The 22,265-nt window shown below is 42.2% G+C and overlaps 1 protein-coding gene across 1 annotated transcript in view; it reads right to left on the reverse strand.

Annotated features, from left to right (window-relative positions):
- The window catches only part of LOC111963348 (estrogen receptor beta-like), a 37,737-nt gene extending 16,882 nt beyond the window's left edge, over nucleotides 1-20,855 (reverse strand). Inside the window, exons 1-5 of the mRNA XM_023986717.2 lie at nucleotides 20,464-20,855; nucleotides 20,102-20,262; nucleotides 19,774-19,890; nucleotides 19,297-19,620; nucleotides 3,170-3,308 (exon numbers count right to left, since the gene is read on the reverse strand). Of these exons, the coding sequence (XP_023842485.1) occupies nucleotides 3,170-3,308; nucleotides 19,297-19,620; nucleotides 19,774-19,890; nucleotides 20,102-20,262; nucleotides 20,464-20,855 (1,133 nt within the window). The remainder of the gene's footprint in view (nucleotides 1-3,169; nucleotides 3,309-19,296; nucleotides 19,621-19,773; nucleotides 19,891-20,101; nucleotides 20,263-20,463) is intronic.
- Nucleotides 20,856-22,265: the final 1,410 nt, after the last annotated feature.

Here is a 22,265-nt window from a genome sequence, read left to right on the forward strand (position 1 = left end):
ACAGAACTTTGCAGGCTATCTCTGCAGTAGATTGCAACTCCTCCCCCTTTGGCAGTTCTATCTTGACGGAAAGTGTTATAGTTGGGTATAGAAATCCCAGAATTTTTGGTGGCCTTCCTAAGCCAGGATTCGGACACGGCAAGGACATCAGGGTTGGCAGAGTGTGCTAAAGCGGTGAGTAAGGCAAACTTAGGGAGGAGGCTTCTGATGTTGACATGCATGAGGCCAAGGCTTTTTCGATCACAGAAGTCAACAAATGAGGTGTGTTGTGCCCGGGAGGAGATCAATAGCGCAATCGTAGGGACGATGCAGAGGGAGGAGCGCAAGCCTTGCTGAACATCTCCAGGAGGTCCTGGTATTCGGCTGGAACGGCGGAGATATCCGAGGCTTTACCAGAGCCCGCAGGAGGACGTCCCGGGGCAGGCTGCGCCGCCTGAAGGCAATGTGAGTGGCAGAACGGGCTCCAACCCAGGATAGAACCAGTGGTCCAGTCAATAACGGGGTTGTGCCTCTGGAGCCATGAGAATCACAAAACAACAGGAACATGGAGAGATTCAATGAGAAGAAGCTGTGTGGACTCACTGTGATTGCCCGACACACGCAGGTTAATGGACACCGTACTATGAGGGACCCTGCCTATGGTACGTCCGTCCAGTGCTCTGGCATCCATGGGAACAGAGAGGAGTTGTGTGGAGATACCCAGCTCTGATACCAGAGTAGCGTCCATAAAACTCAGCTCCAGAGTCAATGAGCACTCGGAGAGATTTAGATGGGTCACCCCACAGCAGGATAACATGGAAGAGTGGGAATGGGAGTTAGAAAACTCCCAGTATGACCCACTATAGTACTCTTACCTAGCTCTGCCCCGTTGCGTAGGCACAGTAGAAAATTTGTCACTTGTGCCCAATGATTCCCGAGGGGACTCGATTGCCTTTGGATCCTCTCGGAAACTCAGGCATCGGGGACTTCCGAGGTTCTTCGGGGGCGAGCAAGTAGCCGTGGATGAACAAGTAGGGCCGAAAACAGGCCTCCTCTCCCTCCTGCGCTCCCGTAGACGTCCATCGAGCCTTATTGTTAAGGCTATGTGGGAGTCGAGGTCCAGAAGTAACTGCCGAGCTGCGAGCTCAACTTTAATCTCCTCGGATAGTCCATGAAGAAAGATATCAAACAGAGACTCTGGGTTCTAGGCACTCTCGGCAGCCAACGTGCGTAAGTCTACTGTGTAGTCTGCCACACTACGGGGTTGGTTCTTGACGTAATCAAAGTAGCTTTCAGGCCGCATCTCTCCCGGACACCGGATGATCGAATACCTTCCTCACCTCCGAAGGGATTGAAGATGAGGGAGCACTGGGAAAGAAACACCCGGCAGGTTCCAGGGTCCTCAACATAGCGCTCAGGAGGAGGTAAGCGGGGTTCTCGGGAAGCCGGGGTAGGCTGTACAAAATCATCCCTGGCAAGGGAATTACTGAGCGTCCGGGAGGTCTCCGTTGTGGCATGCTGCCTGATAGTCCACGGAATTACTCTAGTAATGTCTTGAAACCTCGTTGTGTTTTGGGATTGATACTACTCGGACCTTGGCTGCAGCGGTGGTCACCTAGTCTGATGTGTAAATTCTTAACTCACATGTTTTATACCCCAGGGTAGAATTGGGTGTTTCCGCCTTCATGGCAAGTTCTCTGGGCGTATGTAGTTACGAGGCAAGGCATCAAGATTGTACTCTAATCATGTTTCGACAACTAATTTCACAGTTCACTTTTACAAAAACATTCTCTTTAATCTGGACATTTTCCACACAACGTACAATATGTAAACATCATGTGCATATTATGGAAACTCTTCAAGTTAAAATGTTTTCGTTATAACGTCATAATTTAACTTTTAATAACATAACAAATATGACATTCATTTTCATATTCCATCTATCGTTATTACCACCATTTTGGCTGATGGAATATATTGTCCCAAAATCCATTTATTGCATGTTACTGTTCTGAGTTAGATTCTCCATAGGGCCCACTCACACATTCCAATCCTGCACACTGAGAGGACACAGGATTTTGGCTGCTGCCTTAATGAAAGTAAAGTCACGACACAAGTGGTACACACACTCACATATAGAAAAGTAGTACACACACTCACATATAGACAAGTGGTACACACACACTCACATATAGAAAAGTAGTACACACACTCACATATAGACAAGTGGTACACTCACATATAGACAATTAGTACACACACTCCCATATGGACCAGTGGTACGCACACTCCCATATAGACCAGTAGTATGCACACTCCCATATAGACAAGCGGTACAGCCACACTCACATATAGACAAGCGGTACACCCACACTCACATATAGACAAGTGGTACACACACACGCACATATAGACAAGTGGTACGAAAGGTAAGAGGATTTATTGGCCTTGAGGAGAATGTTCTAATCCCTGAGACTAAGATACAGTGTAATGTATGTGGGAGTATGCATCATTTTTTTGTAAACATTTTATTTCACCTTTATTTAACTAGGCAAGTCAGTTAAGAACAAATTCATATTTACAATGACGGCCTACACTGGCCAAACCTGGACGACGCTGGGCCAATTGTGCGCCGGTTGTGATACASCCTGGATCAAATACGCACACTCCCACATCCATTACATTGTATTTTAGTCTCAGGGATGAGATCATTCTCCTCAAGGCCAATAAATTATTTTACCTTCCGGACCGATCAGATTCACCCAACACCAGAACTACAACTAAATAAACAACGTTCAATGCTTAACAAACCCCAATGTTATAGTTTTTTGGGGCTACAACACAACTATATAATTCTGACAAACAAAGTGGGACGTGTGTGATTTAGAGCCATAAACCTTTTGTTTACTGACAATTCAAAAGGTGCTTTGTCAGCAGTCAGAGTTTGATATGGCCAAAAGTCAAACTTAACTCAAGAACCTAAAAAAAAAAAAAATCAATAAGGAATGTAAAAATACAAGGACTGTAGGTTTGAAGCAAACATTAAAATCGGTATTATTGTATTTTCAGATAGCTCATAGATTTATGGGATGTCAACCTCTCAGCAATTTAAAGGGCGAAGATACTGTAACCAACATCATTCTCATCTTATTCTTACTGGAGCTTAGTAGTGAAATTCAGGAATTTGTACCTGTTGAGCTTTAGGTCTGCTGAGAAGATGAGTTTCCCAGGGTGGTCGATAGACCTCCACATCAGACCAAGCATCAGCACGTCCAACCAGCAACTCTCCAACTGGTGCATCTGGTACGTCAGACTCAGCTCTACAAAGCCTATAGTACACACACACACAGATGAAAAGAAAGTGGAGGCAGTTAGTGCTCATTCTATTCTGAAGGGAGTAAAATGGGGGAGGGTCATGCTTTTTCAATTTCAGTCAAGGGGAGGGATTAGTATTTTTTAATCTAGTCCAGTCATGTAATCTGTAATTGACGAAATTTCAATATTCTTCAGTATTTTTGAATTAGTTGCTTATTATGATATATATACAGTACCAGTCAAAAGTTTGAACACACCTACTCATTCAAGGGTTTTTCTTTATTTTGACTATTTTCTACATTGTAGAATAATTGTGAAGACATCAACGCTATGAAATACCACACATGGAATCATGTAGTAACCAAAAAAGTGTTAAACAAATCACAAATATATTTTATATGAGATTGTGTGCAAAGCTTTCATCAAGGCAAAGGGTGGCTACTTTGAAGAATCTCAAATATATTTTTATTAGTTTAACACATTTTTGGTTACTACATGATTCCATGTGTTATTTCATAGCGTGGATGTCTTCACTATTATTCTACAGTGTAGAAAATAGTAAAAAATACATTTAAAAAAACCTTGAATAAGTAGTTGTGTCCAAGCTTTTGACTGGTACTGTATATCGATGTGTGCCCCATCTCTCATTCTCCACTGAACGCACAATATAAATGTAGTTATGTTTATTAATTCAACCATTTAAATAAACAAGCACACACAAAACTTGAAAAGCCATACATGCACATGAGTAAAATCATTGAGGATAATACACGATAACGTCTGCGACTTATTTCCATTCTGGTCCTCTTGAGACAAGACGGCAAGGTAAGATCCAACACGGTTGCAAACAGTATTACAGCGAGTTAATAAAACCTAAAAACGAAGAAGAACATCTATGATATCGTTGCATCGCAAGGTACACAGAAGACATCAAATTGTTTTTTGCCCAGAGAGTATGTTAGTTTTATGGTTAGAGGCAACACATTCCTCTCTGAGACTCCAGTATACAAGAAAGTATCTTTCCCAGCATTACTCCTGAGCCTGTATAAGCCCACATTAGCATCACCTGATCTGGTGCTGTGATTGTGTGCATCCCTAACATGGGGAAAGTAATCAGCTAGATATCTGGGCGCAGAATCATCAATAGTCCTGATAACCAAACCCAGTCTAATCTGGGACACCTTAGCCTCAACAGGCAGCCAGTTGAGTTCCTGAAAGCAGCTCCTGCCTGTGATTACGTGGACTCACCTTCAACGCTATCCTGATCAGCTTATTGTGGAATATTTTGAGTTTCCCCTTCAGAAACGTATATAAGCCCCCTAACCAGGAAGTATTAGTGTAGTCAAAATGGCATTGAATGAGGGCAGTGGCTAGCACTGTCATTGAATCCTTATCAAGCAGCTTGGGCTTTCTAGCCAAAAATGTAGTCCTGGCATTAACCTTCCCTAGCACTTTAGTGGCCATGCTCACACCTATCAAGCTTCCGTCAAGGATGCATCCCTGCTAGCTAACAGAGGTTTTAGTAGTCAGCACCTCACCCCCTAACTCCACTTTGATTTCAGAGGACCTACACAATTTAGTTCTGGACCCAAAAATAATTGCCTCAGTTTTACCTAAGTGCAGAGATACACTATATATACACAAAGTATGTGGATCTCCCTTCAAATTGGTGGATTTGGCCATTTCAGCCACACCCCGTTGCTGACAGGTGTATAAAATCGAGCACACAGCCATAAAATCTCCATAGACAAACACTGGCTGTAGAATGGCCTTACTGAAGAGCTCAGTGATTTTCAACATGGCACTGTCATAGGATGCCACCTTTCCAGCAAGTCAGTCCGCTGCCCCGCTCAGATGTAAGTGCTGTTATTGTGAAGCGGAAATTTCTAGAAGTCGCAAAGTGGTAGGCCACACAAGCTCACAGAACGAGTCCGCAGAGTGCTGAAGTGCGTAGCGTGTAAAAAAAAAAATGCTGTCCTCAGTTGCAACACTACTACGGAGTTCCAAACTGCCTCTGGAAGCAACGTCAGCACAATAACTGTTCGTTGGGACCTTCCATGGCCGAGCAGTCGCACACAAGCCTAAGATCACCATGCGCAATGCCAAGCGTCAGCTGGAGTGGTGTAAAGCTCGCCGCCATTGGACTCTGGAGCAGCTTCACCATCTGGCAGTCCAACGGACTAATCTGGTTTTTGGCGGATGCCAGGAGAACGCTTCCTGCCCGAATGCATAGTGCCAACTATAAAGTTCTGTGGGAGAGGAATAATGGTCTGGGGCTGTTTTTCATGGTTCGGGCTAGGCTCCTTAGTTCCAGTGAAGGGAAATCTTAACGCCACAGCATGGCAACAGTTTGAGGAAGGCCCTTTCCTGTTTCAGCATGACAATGCCCCCATGCAAAAAGCAAAGTCCATACGGTATGTCGAAATTGGTGTGGAAGAACTTGACTGGCCTGCACAGAGCCCTGAACTCAACCCCATCAAACACCTTTGGGATGAATTGGAACGCCGATTGCGAGCCAGGCCTAATCGCCCAACATCACTAATGTGAGGTCGGGCACTGATGTGGAGGCAAGTCCACATCACTAATGTGAGGTCGGGCACTGATGTGGAGGCAAGTCCCCACAGCAATGTTCCAACATCTAGTGGAAAGACTTCCCAGAAAATAGGAGGCTGTTATAGCAGCAAAGGGGGGACCAACTCCATATTAAACGCCCATGATCTTGGAATGAGATGTTCGACGAGCAGGTGTCCACATATTTTTGGTCATGTAGTGTAGCTTATTATCTCCAAGCCATTTGCTAATGTTAGTAAGATCTGTGCTAAATATGCTCTCCAACGGTTTTACTTTTATGAGACACCGGAAGTGTTGAGTCATCCTCTTAAAGGAAAAGTCGGCAAGAACAAGCATCTTTCATATCGTTTATATAAAGTAAAAACAGTAAGACGCCCAAGCACGCTCCCCTGCGGTTCACCACAATTAATTAGTTTTGCCTAAGACAGTGAACCTGTGGTGGATTTTCTTTTACCCTGGCTATATGATTGTATGTATTGGTTGCTGTAATGTAATACATATTTGCTTCATGACATGTTTTATAACTAGTTCCCTTTGTGCTAGTTCCATTTTATAACTAGTTCCCTTTAGCAGACAATAACCAAGAGAGAACTTTGAGCTTGGGTGAACGCCCAGAAATAGCCTCTGAGAACTTTATCAGCAGCAGGTGTCTTGTTTCACATTCTCTTTTGCACCCAAACTTCCTCCCTTGTGCTGAGGATGAATCATGTCCTAGCATAAAAGGTGCTCGGGGACAGCCCCCTGGCGCAGCTTCTGAACGACCTGTAATACAGTTCATTTACTAATTGACTTGAGACCTTGATGGTCATTTCCATTACAAACCATTAACCTCTTGCTCCCTACCTGACAAGCAGGACTTTACCCAGCCTAGAGGGATACTGCTAAACCCCAGTTCCTTCAGTTTGGAAATGAGAAAACAGTGGTTAACTGTTTCGTCGGTCTTCTGTCGGTCAAGCAGTACCATTCTGCAGAGTTTTTTCCCTCATCAATCTCTTTCATGATGATGTCAGACAAGTAAAGTAGACATGAATCAGTGGACTATGTTTTTCTTAACCCTGACACAAAATCATACATTCGACTTTGTTTGTTGACCTATTCATACATTAGCTAATGTACAGCTCTCTCCAGGATTGTTGATGTTATACTGAGGATAATTCCCAGGGTCATACTTTATCCCCTTGTTAAACAGAGTTATAACTTTAGCCTGTTTCATGTCTTTGGGAAAGATGCCATGTTCAAGAGAGAGATTAACTATATGTGTAAAACAAGGGGCAATTTGCTCAGCAGAATCTCTAAGAAAACTTGCAGGAATATTATCCAGGCCTGTGGCTTTGGAGCATGTAAAGTCTGCTAGCAGCTTGCTAACCAGCCTGCTGGCAACAGAAAAAAAAGAGTTTGATTAATTGGCAAATCTGCTTTTTCATATACCATCTCCCCTCTGATGTTCAATCCAATACTGTTTAGTTAGTTTTTGGTAGTACTACTACAGCCTAGTTCCTTAAATGATTTACAAAGCTTTTCAGGGTCATTTTTGTTCTCAATGATTTCATCGGCAAAGTAACCCCTCTTAGCTTCCTCCATCCTGCTCTGTGCATCCATTTCTGTGACATTTATATAGGATAACATCAGGCTGCTCTCTCAAAAACAGTTTTGTGACACTTAAATATATCTTTAAAAACTCCCTTGTGCAAAATGTAATACAATGATTACTGATTCCATAGACTATTACTCTACTCTGAGATATTTTGGATTTATCAGACACCAATATTAAGTCAATCGTACTTTGCACTGTTTCACATATCCTGGTGGGATCTTTATCATTTGGGTCAGAGCAAATTATCTACAGAAGTGCATAAATACATTGTGGGTTGGGCTATCCTTTTTGCAGACATCAGTACTGAAAACCCCAAACAAAATTATTTCTCCAGGGAATCATTACAGTTTGACAACACAATTCCAAGACCTTCATAGGATGCATTCTGATTGGGCGGACTGTAACACACCCCCAACAAAATCGTCTTGGTTTTGGGAAGACAGATATCCAGCCAGACAATCTCCAGATCATTAAATCTGATCTGATGTTATAAGCAATGTTATAAACAAAGGCACATCTCATCACCGTTCCGATCCTTCCTGACAGAATAATTGTCCATCTCAATTTCACAAACAGATTAATCCAACCATGTCTCTGTAAAACATAAGACACCCAACTCTGATTTGCGAACCAACAGGCATATCTCATCAATCTTCAGTAGTAAGCTTCGGACATTTAATCGCACAAAATGTAAACCTTTCTTCCCAAAGGCCTTGCTGAATTCTCGATCCACTTGTAACTCGCCTCCCTGTGCACTGCCTCTGGTGGCCTCTCTGCCGCTATGGAGCACCCCTCCCCATGTTCATGCATTGCCAGCTCACCTTCCGCTGCCCCGTTGTCCACACCACCGCATCCCCAGTCTATCACCTCTGCGCTACTGTGGAGCCCCCCTCCTCTGGTGCACTCTCCATCCTACAGTGGTTCGTCCTATAAAAGTTGCAGCATACTGCGGCACAGCTTGCATGGTGCCGCAGAATTCTATGGCACTTTATTTAGGTGCCAACCACTGGTACCATTAATGCCAGTTAGTGCTAGTTTGACCACCAGAGGGCATCTTTGAGAAGCATTTGATAGCCTTCAATAGTGGCTGTAGTAGATAATTTAAAACCTTTTTGTAAGAATATAGTATATGGGACTGATTTTAAGAAATTTTGATTTGATTAATATTATGGTGTTTCTATTCCAAGAAAAACAAAAAACCCTCTGGGTTTCCGTGGAACGGAAAATATGGCATTGTACAACTTGACGGTCGGGAGTAGGTTACAGTACTGGGCTATTTACAGTGGGGAGAACAAGTATTMGATACACTGCCGATTTTGCAGGTTTTCCTACTTACAAAGCATGTAGAGGTCTGTAATTTTTATCATAGGTACACTTCAACTGTGAGAGACGAAATCTAAAACAAAAATCCAGAAAATCACATTATGATTTTTAAGTAATTAATTTGCATTTTATTGCATGACATAAGTATTTGATACATCAGAAAAGCAGAACTTAATATTTGGTACAGAAAGCTTTGTTTGCAATTACAGAGATCATACGTTTCCTGTAGTTCTTGACCAGGTTTGCACACACTGCAGCAGGGATTTTGGCCCACTCCTCCATACAGACCTTCTCCAGATCCTTCAGGTGTAGGGGCTGTCGCTGGGCAATACGGACTTTCAGCTCCCTCCAAAGATTTTCTATTGGGTTCAGGTCTGGAGACTYGCTAGGCCACTCCAGGACCTTGAGATGCTTCTTACGGAGCCACTCCTTAGTTGCCCTGGCTGTGTGTTTCAGGTCGTTGTCATGCTGGAAGACCCAGCCACGACCCATCTTCAATGCTCTTACTGAGGGAAGGAGGTTGTTGGCCAAGATCTCGCGATACATGGCCCCACCATCCTCCGCCCGTCAATACGGTGGCAGTCCGTCCTGTCCCCTTTGCAGAAAAGCATCCCAAAGAATGATGTTTTCCACTCCATGCTTCACGGTTGGGATGGTGTTCTTGGGGTTGTACTCATCTTCTCCCAATACACGGCGAGTGGAGTTTAGACCAAAAAGCTCTAATTTTTGTCCATCAGACCACATGACCTTCCCCATTCCTCCTCTGGATCATCCAGATGGTCATTGGCAACCTTCAGACGGGCCTGGACATGCGCTGGCTTGAGCAGGGGGACCCTTGCGTGCCGCTGCAGGATTTTAATCCATGACGGCGTAGTGTCTAACTAATGGTTTCTTTGAGACTGTGGTCCCAGCTCTCTTCAGGTCATTGACCAGGTCCTGCCATGTAGTTCTGGGCTGATCCCTCACCTCCTCATGATCATTGATGCCCCACGAGGTGAGCTCTTGCATGGAGCCCAAGACCGAGGGTGATTGACCGTCATATTGAACTTCTTCAATTTTCTCTAAATAATTGCGCCAACAGTTGTTGGCCTTCTCCACCAAGCTGCTTGCCTATTGGCCTGTAACCCATCCAGCCTTGTGCATGTCTACAATTTTATCCCTGATGTCCTATTACCACGCTCCCTGGTCTGTGCCATGGGGAGAGGTTGAGGTCTGTTTGATTGAGTGTGGTGGACAGCGTGTCTTTTATACAGGTAACGAGTTCAAAACAGGTGCAGTTAATACAGGGTAATGAGTGGAGAACAGGAGGGCTTCTTAAAGAAAAAACTAACAGGTCTGTGAGAGCCGGAATCTTACTGGTTGTAGGTAATAAATACATTGTCATGCAATAAAATGCAAATAATTTCTTAAAAATCATACAATGTGATTTTCTGGATTTTTGTTTTAGATTCCGTCTCTCACAGTTGAAGTGTACCTATGATAAACATGACAGACCTCTACATGCTTTGTAAGTAGGAAAACCTCACAAATCGGCAGTGTATCAAATATCTTCTTCTCCCACGCTGTATCTAAAGAATCACCATGTGTGGGCACACAGGTTCTTATTACAGTATCTTCGCCCTTTAAATTGCTGAGAGGTGACATCCCATAAATCTATGAGCTATCTGAAAATACAATAATACCGATTTGAATGTTTGCTTCAAACATTACATCCTTGTATTTTTACATTCCTATTAGATTTTTTTTTTTTAGGTTCTTGAGTAAGTTTGACTTTGAATTTGGCCATATCAACACCTAACTGCTGACAAAGCACCTTTGAATTGTCAGTAAACAAAGGTTTATGGCTCTAAATCACACACGTCCACTTTGTTTGTCAGAATTATATATTTGTGTTGTAGCCCAAAAAACTATAACATTGGGTTTGTTAAGCATTGAACGTTGTTATTTAGTTGTAGTTCTGTTGGTGTTGGGGTGAATCTGATCGGTCCGGAAGGAGAGGATTTATTGGCCTTGAGGAGAATGATCTCATCCCTGAGACTAAAATACAATGTAATGGATGTGGAGTGTGCGTATTTGATCCAGGGTGTATCACAACCGGCGCACAATTGGCCCAGCGTCGTCCGGGATGTGCCAGTGTAGGCCGTCATTGTAAATATGAATTTGTTCTTAACTGACTTGCCTAGTTAACTTCTTGCAACTATAGGGGTGCTGTTCCGCATTAGCATATTTGTGTCTCCAAAAAACAACTGCCTCGTGCTAAATTCTTGATCGTACATATGCATATTATTGTTATTATTGATAGAAAACACCTTCTAGTTTCTATAGAAGTTGGAATTTTGTCTCTGAGTGGTACAGAACATTTCTACAGCACTTTTCAATGACAGGGTTCAGATTTCAGAAATGTTACCCCTGATCTGGGGTCTGTTTTTAAGGCGACAGTGAATGCTATGAAGAAACCGACATGCCTACGTCTTCCTCTGGGTGTCTGTACGTCATCACGTTTTCAATGAATCGATGGGACATTCACAGCCATTATAAAAGACCAAAATGTATAGAGACCGTCCTTTCTCGTCGTGCGCCTGAAGCGTGAAAGGCCATCGGACTTGCCTTTGTCCAAAATCGTTTTCTAACCAGCAATATTCTCCGGTCATGTTTTCAGTCGTTAAGTTGTTAAAAACATCATAATGTAGTTAATTTGAACCGTTTTATAGCAATTTATTATCCGTTTAGCTGCGATTTTGAGGAATTTCTTTGTTGTGCACTCTGAAAGTTTGGACACGTTTTGGGTGTCGGTGCGTTGGTGGTGGACATTTCGAAGGACAGAGGACATCTATCGACCAAAAGACGTTTATAACATAGAAAGGATACATTGCCCAAGAATCTGATGGAAGAACAGCTCAAAGTAAGCAATATTTAATATGATAAATCGTGTTTCTGTCGAAATATTTTAAACGCATATTTCGCCATTTTGTTTGGTATAGCTTCACTTGCCAACCCTGTATTTGAAAAGTAAGGATAATTTTAAAAATGTAAATCAGCGGTTGCATTAAGAACTAATTGTCTTTCGATTGCTGTCAACCCTGTATTTTTTAGTCAAGTATATGATTAGCTTTCAATTAAACTAGATCACTCTGATAGATGACGTCAGACATATTGAGGCTTGATTTCCTAGTATTTTTTATTGTGTAACCACGGTTTTGGTATGGCTAAATTGCACCTTTCGAACAAACTGTATATGTATATTGTAAAATGATGTTACAGGAGTGTCATCGGAAGAATTCTGAGAAGGTTAGTGAAAAAATTAATATATTTTGGCGGTGATTACGTTATAGCGCTCTTTGGCTGGAACGATTGCTCTGGTAACGTTTGCACATGTGGTATGCTAACTATCGATTTATTTGTGTTTTCGCTGAAAAACGCTTAGAAAATCTGAAATATGGTCTGAAATCACAAAGAACTGGTCTTTCCATTGCTATGCTTTGTCTATTTTATGAAATGTTTTATTATGAGTAAATTGGTCATACACGTTGCTCTATCTAGTAATCTAGTCGATTGTGATGGTGGGTGCAATGTGTAAACTGTGATTTCTACTGAATATGCACTTTTTTCTAACAAAACTATCCATACCATGAATATGTTATCAGACTGTCATCTGAAGAGGTTTTTCTTGGTTAGTGGATATCAATATCTTAGTTGAGCCGAATGGTGATAGCACCTGAAGGAGTAAGAAACTGATGGAGTTAGAATAGTGGTGTATTTTGCTAACGTGTTTAGTAATAGATTACATATTTTGTCTTCCCTGTAAAACATTTTAAAATCTGAAAGTGGTGGCTTTATTCACAAGATCTGTATCTTTCATCTGGTGTCTTGGACTTGTGATTTAATGATATTTAGATGCTACTATCTACTTGTGAAGCTATGCTAGCTATGCTAATCAGTGTGTGGGGGGGTGGGGGGTGCTCCCGGACCCGGGGTAGAGGCTCGTTAGAGGTTAAATAACTTCTTATGGCTGCAGGGGCAGTATTGAGTAGCTTGGATGAAAGGTGCACTGAGGTGCCCATATTAAACGGCCTGCTCCTTAGTCCCAGTTGCTAATATATGCATATTATTATTCATATTGGATAGAAAACACTCTGAAGTTTCTAAAACTGTTTGAATTATGTCTGTGAGTATAACAGAACTCATATGGCAGGCAAAAACCTGAGAAGTTCCACTTCCTGTTTGAATTTTTTCTAAGGTGTCAGATTTTCAACCATACTCTCAATTGAAATGACAGCAAGATATAGATGAGTTTTCACTTCCTACGGCTTCCACTAGATGTCAATAGTCAACAGAACTTTGTCTGATGACTCTAATGTGAAGGGGGGCCGAAGGAGACAGGAATGAGTAATCACTTCCACGGGCTGATCACGCATTCACCTTCACATGAGTAGGACGTCCGTTCCATCTCTCAATTGAAGTCAATTTAATTTTCCGGTTGGAACGTTATTCAAGATGTATGTTAACAACATTCTAAAGATTGATTCAGTACATCGTTTGACGTGTTTCTACTGACTGTTACGGAACTTTTGGACATTTCGTCACGTTATAGTGGAGGCGCTTTCTGACTTTGGAATTGTTTACCGAAGGCGCGAACCAAAGTAGCTAATTGGACATAAATAACGGACATTATCGAACAAATTTATTGTGGACCTGGGATTCCTAGGACTGCATTCTGATGAAGTTAATCAAAGGAAACATTTATCATGTATTTTCTGTTTTCTGTTGAGTCCAACATGGCGGCTAATTTGGCTATTGTTCTGAGCTCCGTCTCAGATTATTGCATGATTTGCTTTTTCCGTAAAGTTTTTTTGAAATCTTACACAGCGGCTGCATTAAGGAGAGGTATATCTATAATTCCATGTGTATAACTTGTATTATCATCTACATTTATGATGAGTATTTCTGTTGAAACGATGTGGCTATGCACTATCACTGGATGTTTTTGGAACTAGTGAATCTAACGCGCCAATGTAAACTCAGTTTTTTTGTTATGAATATGAACTTTATCAGACAAAACATGCATGTATTGTGTAACATGAAGTCCTATGAGTGTCATCTGATGAAGATAATCAAAGGTTTGTGATTAATTTTATCTCTTTCTGCTTTTTCTGACTGCTATCTTTCGCTGGAAAAATGGCTGTGCTTATTGTGGTTTGATGGTGACCTAACATAATCGTTTGTAGTGCTTTCGCTGAAAAGCATATTTGATATCGGACACTTTGGTGGGATTAACAACAAGAATACCTTTAAAATGATATAAGACACATGTATGTTTGACGAATTTTAATTATGAAATTTCTGGTTTTTGAATTTGGCGCCCTGCACTTTATCTGGCTGCTGTCATATCGATCCCGGTAGCGGGATGCAGCCATAAGAAGATAAAGGTTACACTAAGAACATAACATTTCTACACCCTAATTGTATAATTGTAGTCTAACCAATACCCAAACGGAGATTCAGTGAAAATAAAAATCTCATTGATTTATCAAGACCAGTCCCCATGATTGTCTCAGAGCAGCGTGAAATAGTGCTAAAATAGTTGTAGGCTATTGCTTCAAACTCTATTGCTTCTAACTTCAATATGCTCTAAATAAATAAGACCTACACCACTTTTACCAGCACATTACTCAACACTAGTGAGACTCATGTTGCCTGGCAGAGTTCCTCTGTCCAGTGTCTGTGTTATTTTGCCCAGCTTAATCTTTATTTTTATTGGCCAGTCTGAGATATGGCTTTTTCTTTGCAACTCTGCCTAGAAGGCCAGCATTCCGGAGTCGTCTCTTCCCTGTTGATGTTGAGACTGGTGTTTTGCCGGTACTATTTAATGAAGCTGCCAGTTGATGACTTGTGAGGCATCTGTTTCTCAAACTAGACACTCTAATGTACTTGTCATCTTGCTCAGTTGTGCACCGGGGCCTCCCACTCCTCTTTCTATTCTGGTTGGAGCCAGTTTGCGCTGTTCTGTGAGGGGAGTAGTACACAGCGTTGTACGAGATCTTCAGTTTCTTGGCAATTTCTCGCATGGAATAGCCTTCATTTCTCAGAATAAGAATAGACTGACGAGTTTCAGAAGAAAGTCTTTTTTTCTGACCATTTTGAGCCTGTAATCGAACCCACAAATGCTGATGCTCCAGATACTCAACTAGTCTAAAGATGTCCAGTTTTTTTGCTTCTTTAATCAGGAGTGATGGTTGCTGATAATGGGCCTCTGTACGCCTATGTAGCCATTTCCAGCTACAATAGTCATTTACAACATTAACACTGTATTTCTGATCAATTTGATGTTATTTTAATGAACAACAAATTAGCTTTTCTTTCAAAAACAAGGACATTTCTAAGTGACGCCAAACTTTTGTGTGTATATTGTTCTGCTAATAACATGCTTAATAATATATCTGTGAGAATATCCAAGGGACTTTTATATAATTCAAAATTAATAATATTTGCTTTGTTTAAAAAATAACAATATTTTGGAGATGATTTTGTTTTCAAATAATGTAAAATTAGTGAGAAAAAGGCCATTCTTGAACATGGGGTGAGACATTGTTACTAATTTGTAAATAAAGCCAGTTTGTTATTTAGAATAATTTATTTCTGTTTTTAGAGGGAAAGAAATCAAAAACCTACAGTGTCTTAGACCATTGCGCCACTCAGGCACTGTACAATGTGACCGGTCAGGAGTGGGCTACAGTACTACAGTAAGAGCAAAATAAAGGAATAAAAACCTTAGTGTCACAACAGTTTTAGTAAGTAATACTGAAGTCCTGCACAATTATCAGTTTCTATTTAGGTTTATGTCACCCATTCATTGTCAGTTAGAGACACAGTAGGACCCAAAAGCATAATCAGTGCTCTAACATCCCCTTGCGCTGGTCTGGAGCAATGAAGTAGTCATACTGGGTACCTACTAAACCACAAATTACCTCTCAGTCCTGCAGCATAATAGCAAAACTTTTAGTGGAGCAACCACTGTAGGTGAGTCCTCTGGTCCCACTCCACCTTCGATGATCACATATCCCCACAGGTACAGCACACCGACAGCAAAGGTAAGTTTCATTGACTCCATGCCCAAAGCTAGTATCGCTGCATTTTAGATGAATCAACTGCGCGCATTCTAAACATATAAATAAACTGCGCACATTCCCATTTTTTCCCCCAGTGATGTTTAAAACAAACAAAGTTAAAAAAAAACGTTCAATTTAACTCAACACACCCCGCCTATAGGCTATTTAGTGTGGTCTCAATCAAATGATACATAGCCTATAGGCACAAGTGTTTCTTATCCTATGAGGTACAGAGCCTGCTGGTTTTCTGTTCTACCTGATAATGAATTGCACCCACCTGGTGTCCCAGGTTTAAATCAGTCCCTGATTAGAGGCAACAATGAAAAAACACAGTGGAACTGGCTTCGAGGTTCAGAGTTGAGGTTGAGTGCTATAGGCTACGAAGTGAATGCTTGGAGAAGCAGGGAGCAAAGTTTTATTTCTAAAGATAGCTGTTGGGATGGTGTAAATAAAACTAGGCTGCATTACACTTTCCTAACAAGAGGGCTTTGTGAAGGAGCCTATTTCTTGCTGTTTAAGAAATAAGAGGTAGGCCTACATGTTTGACAGACGGAATTAGGCGATAGGCTGCTATATCAATATCAATTCCTTCACCCACCACCATGCACTCTTTAACTAAATAGTCTACCTCAGTGTCAGTGAAGGGCTGTAAAGACCAAGACTCAAATTGATGGGTATGAGAGGGTATGCTATAGGCCTACCTTTTTATTAAAGAAAATGGCAAAAAGCACAGGCCTACTGCTTGTTAGCTGATCAGTGTCCCTTCCACGGGACGGTTGAGCTAACGTAGGCTAATGCGATTAGCATTAGGTTGTAAGTAACAAGAACATTTCCCAGGACATAGACACATCTGATATTTGCAGAAAGCTTATATTCTTGTTAATCTAACTGCACTGTCCAATTTACAGTAGCTATTACAGTGAGATAATATCATGCTATTGTTTGAGGAGAGTGCACAATTTTGAACATGAAAAGTTATTAATAAACAAATTAGTTGCATTTGGGCAGTCCTGATACAACATTTTGAACAGAAATGCAATGGTTCATTGTATTCCATGTGTAACCCTGTGTTGTTGTATGTTTCGACTTGCTATGCTTTATCTTGGCCAGGTCGCAGTTGCAAATGACAACTTGTTCTCAACTAGCCTACCTGGTTAAATAAAGGTGAAATAAAAAATGTATAAAATAAAAATCTGTCTAAAACTTTGCACATACACTGCTGCCATCTAGTGGCCAAAATCTAAACTGCACCTGGGCTGGAATAATACATTATGGCCTTTCTTTTGCATTTCAAAGATGATGGTACAAAAAAAAATACAACAGAACAGTTGGTTTTTTCTTTGTGTTATCTTTTACCAGATCTATTGTGTTATATTCTCCTACATTCCTTTCACATTCCTACAAACTTCAAAGTGTTTCCTTTCAAATGGTACCAAGAATATGCATATCCTTGCTTCAGGGCCTGAGCTACAGGCAGTTAGATATGTCATTTTAGGCGAAAATTGAAAAAGGGGCGGATCCTTAAAGTTTAATATTTTGAAGAAAATTAAACAGATCTGATTATATAAAGTGATCTATAACATTGCTTTGATCCGCAATGCTTTATGCTAGAAACAAGCTGTAAAATACCCGGGAAAGACTTGACTCTGATGCACTTGGGGATATCATTGTTTTGTTTCTTTGACATTCAGGGAAGTAATCTAATTATGTCACTATCAAATGATTAAGCTATTCACTTTCTGTAAAATAGAAGATATTTAAACACAGATAGCATTTAGGGAAACACTTGTGACCTTTACTCATTGGGTTAAGCCACGGTAGAAGAGAGGCTAGCAGTTAAAGCTTACATTTTTCTGCATCGGCAGGCCTACTCTGTCTGTGGTGGAAAGGTAGGCCTAACTTTTGAAAGTACCATGCTCAGATTCCTAATGACTTCCTAGCCACGTGCTTCTACATCTGCATTGCTTGCTGTTTGGGGTTTTAGGCTGGGTTTCTGTATAGCACTTTGTGACATCGGCTGATGTAAAAAGGGTTTAATAAATACATTTGATTGATTGATTGATTCTCAGATTTCATTATATTTAAACAGGAACAGTTTCGTTGCAAACAAGACACTCATTTGGCATTGGAGAAATATGATAAGATGAACACATAGGCCTATCTCTCTGTCCATTCTTAGCCTGTAATTTTGGTCATTTGTGTGGTATTAAAAATGTATTAAACTAATATGTAGAATGACATAGAATTACATATACTTTTAATAAAAGGCCATTTTTTCTCGGGACCTGCAAATACGATGATTGATTCATGCAATGCTTTTACTATGAAGGAGATCTTTCTACCCTTACTTTTGTCCAAAGTGGTCTGCAAACCAACAACCTTCTGGCTCGCAGCCCTGTGTGCTATCAAAATAGCACACATGTAATGCTTACAGGACAAAGGCTCTGGTCTGTCCAAGAAGTGAGGGTAAACGGTAAACATGTTCTCTGCTATCCACTTTGTGTTAAATATTATTTGGGGTATATGGGAGGGTCACTTGTTTGTTTTTTGAAGTGTTCAGGGAGGGTTTAGGTAAAACATATTTTGCTGAAGGGAGGGCCATCCATTTTCATTTCAGAGAGTTTTGATTTTCCCCATGTAACCCTTAATATAAATAACGTTCACTCCCTAAGGGCCCGTACATTTGAAGGGACTAATAAAGGACAGATGAAATGCATAGTAAAGCCCTGACAGACTAGGAACACCCTAAAGCGCACAACAGTCTTAGCTGGACAAGTACTGCCAGATGGATATTGGAACAGAGCAGCGCACCACAGTCTTAGCTGGACAAGTACTGACAGATGGATATTGGAACAAAGCCGAATGCTGAGGCACCTTCATAAATGAAACTGCAGTGCTCTCTGGAGCAAATCCACAATGCACAGCTAGTCTGTAGAGTTTTTCTTCTTCTTTATAACTGACAATACAAGCAAATTTTCACCTCCTTATTTCACCAAAACCCCATTTCAGACAAAAGAGCGTGTGAACTCAGACACATCTCCCCTGAGAGGGCACCTGCTGGGCTCACTTCTACAACCCTGAGTCAGGGGGGAACAATGCTCTGCAGCAGGGTAGAGAGGAGAGGAGTAACCCCTTCATAGCCTGTGTGATTTCCTGTCCCTCGGGTCTACACAGCCATATGGCTGGCTTCAGTACGTGGGGTAATGAGAAGGCTAAGGGCCAACTACTACAGTACTGATCACAGTTAGTAGATATAGAAGTAGGGTGTGAAGGGTCTACAGTCAGCCAGGTACTCTTTCTTTCTTTAGACATACCTACTGTATCTCACATATAAACTTGGGGCATCAACCAAACCTTGAACATGTGCTGCACGCAAGCTGACACACACACACAGAACAGGTGTCTCACCAGGGATCTTTTTGGCCCAGCTGATCATGAAGAACAGCTCCTTGTTGGCCAGTTTGGTGAGTGACATCATCATCCTGGCTTCAGTGAAGGGCCTCTTTAGGTTCTCCATCAGGTAGATCTCTGGCGGCTCCACATTCATGATGCAGGATATCAGCTGTTCAGGGGTCAGGGATGAGTGGTGCACCTCCAGCAGGGGGAGGGAGCCCCCCTCCAAATTCCACTGGGCCCTGGCACCGACCCCCACCAGCCCGCCTGGTGCCCCCCACCCCTGAGGTACACGCCTGTGCCTCGCTCCCATGTAACTGTAGCGCTCCGGCCTCATACCTGAACAACAGCACAGACAAACAACTGATGGATTTCACTCCAACAGATACTTCTACAAGCTCACAGGCTCACAGCTCACATGTTTGACTACATGAGGTTGGGTTTCACAACCCAGCTAGTGAGAGAGAGTAGATAAGGACGATGGCTGCCTACCACACTTCTTCATGCCCACTTCATAACACTTGCTTAGGCGGCAGGACTGGCACATTTTACGGAGGTTCTTGTCGATAGTGCACTGGTTAGTCCCTGGACAAACGTAGTCCTTGTGCCCTGGAAAAGATAGAGCTAGACATTGGGAGATATTACATGAATTGTATACATCACATCTGATCGACCTACAATGATCGACCTAGGTAAAAACAGGATATAATGAGGTCTCAGCAGAAAACACAGTGATCAGACCCTGCAGTGGACACCATGACCTCAGCTCCCAGGGCAGAGACACTGTAATGACACCACACAGCTCCCTTGGTGGTCCTACCTTGGATGCTCCTCTTGAAGAAGGCCCTGCAGCCCTCACAAGACGGTCTTGCAGCCCTCGTCTTGCAGCCCTCGCAGCCCCTGTAATGGTAGCCCGAAGCGTAGTCATTACATACGGCACAGAAGTTCTTCCCCGGCAGCTTGGTAGGGTGGAGGAGAGGGCTATGAGAAGGAACATCAATCACACTGTTTAACACACAAACTACGAAATAGGTTGCTATGTTTTGCTAAGAGGCTGTCTCCTTTTGTTTACCCATCTGAGATGTTACAGGAGACAAGCAAAGGTCAAATAAGACAGGTGTAAAGACTGAAAGATAGAAACGGAGGGTGTGTCACTGTCAGATGCTGGAAGACCGTAGCTACCTGCTAGGGGTGAGGTTGAGAGGTTTAGGCTCTTCAAAGGGGGCGTGGTGGTTGGGATTGCTGTACAGCAAGGGTTGGGGACAGTGCTGGGTCAGCGGGGGCATGTTGTGCTGGCCGTGGTCATGGGGGGGCCAGAAGAGAGGGGGACACAGAGAGGGGCTGTCGGAGATGGTTGGTCTGCTGTAGCCCAGCGTAGAGTGGTTGTAGAAGGCTACAGGGCTGTAATCATGGCTGCTGCCTGTGTGGGAAGAGGGGATGCAGAGGCTGGAGCTCTCCATGCCACTGAGGGGGCTGTAAATAGTGGGCAGGAGTCCAGGGGCCTTGTTGGAGCCCACCTTCTGGACCTGGAGCAGGGGAGAAGTGTCAGTCCCACTCCCAGGAAAACAGGCCATGCTGGGGATAACATTAGGCTGAAGTTGTGGCTGCTGCTGCTGATGTCTATTGCATAGCTCACTGGGCCCAGTCAGAGAGAAGTCCATCTGCAGTATGGAGGGAGGGATGGAGAGTGGGATAGAGAGCAGGATAGAAAAAGTGGATATGGAGTCACACTCAAATACCACATAGATATTCTAAAGGGCACACCAAGTCACTCAACGATAATGTTATCTTCACTCATCCTCCTCTACAAAAACTATTTGATCATTATTTGAATTAATTTAAGGCCAGGCTAATCAGTTCCCTCTGTTTTTTAAATGTTCCCTCTGTTTTGTTTTTATTAATTCCCTCAATATTTTTTTCCCTAAATATATTAATTCATTCCCTGAATTTATTAATTTGTCCCCTAAATGTTATATTACTTGGAATCGGCAAGATTGTCCATACGTTGCATCTCCCTCACAGCAAAACAAAACAATAAAACTCAAACGAACCGTACCATGGAATCATACCAGGCCAACATAGATATATAATTACCTAGATGACCCACCCTAGTCACACCCCGACCTAACCAACATAGAGAATAACAGGCTCTCTATGGTCAGGGCGTGACACCTCTTGCAGCCCCGAAGACTTCTCAAGAAACATGGTGTGTGTGGTGTTGTGTGTGTGTGTGTGTGTGTGTGTGTGGTGTGTTGTGTGGTGTGTGTGTGTGTGTGTGTGTGTTGTGTGTGTTGGTGTGTGTGTGTGTGTGTGTGTGTGCTGTGTGTGTGTGTGTGTGTGACTGACTCAGCTGTGCTATCTTGATAGATTTTTGCTCTGTTCAAATAAGTTCAGCTGGATATAAAAGCCAGGCTATGATAAGTAGCTAGCCAGTGCTGATTTACTGGACGTAAGGTTTTGGCCCTAACTTTATGCATGTGGGGTAAACACTGAGGGTCACATGGATGAGAAGCACGCAAAATGGACTGTCCATGTGGCATGAATCCAAGTTTGCAACAAAGTCTATAGGCCTACTTATATTGAATAATAGAAACATGTTCATACGCATTATAAAATAATAGAACTAAGTGCAACATAAGGATTTTTTATGTAGGTATTCAGTTTTTACATGTATGTAGGTAAATACTGTATTATTAGGCTGGACAAACAGGCCATCAGCACGTTAATCAGTGTCAAAGTGAATAAACAGCTTCCAACACACAGGTAGGACTGCCGGAAAAGGTGGCGAGGAAGCATTTTCCTCAGCACTTTTCAAACAGGTATGGCAGCACACATACACTTGTGCTTTAGTTTAATCAAATATATTGAAGTAAAGTGTTAAAAGGGACAAAGTGCGGTTTTCCTTAGACTGAATGTTAGACTGAATTTGTGTCTTGACCAAATAGATTACGAAACATCGGCACGGGCCGATGCAACGCACAAAT

Source organism: Salvelinus sp. IW2-2015, linkage group LG4q.2 (assembly GCF_002910315.2).
Source record: "Salvelinus sp. IW2-2015 linkage group LG4q.2, ASM291031v2, whole genome shotgun sequence".
Taxonomy (NCBI): domain Eukaryota; kingdom Metazoa; phylum Chordata; class Actinopteri; order Salmoniformes; family Salmonidae; genus Salvelinus; species Salvelinus sp. IW2-2015.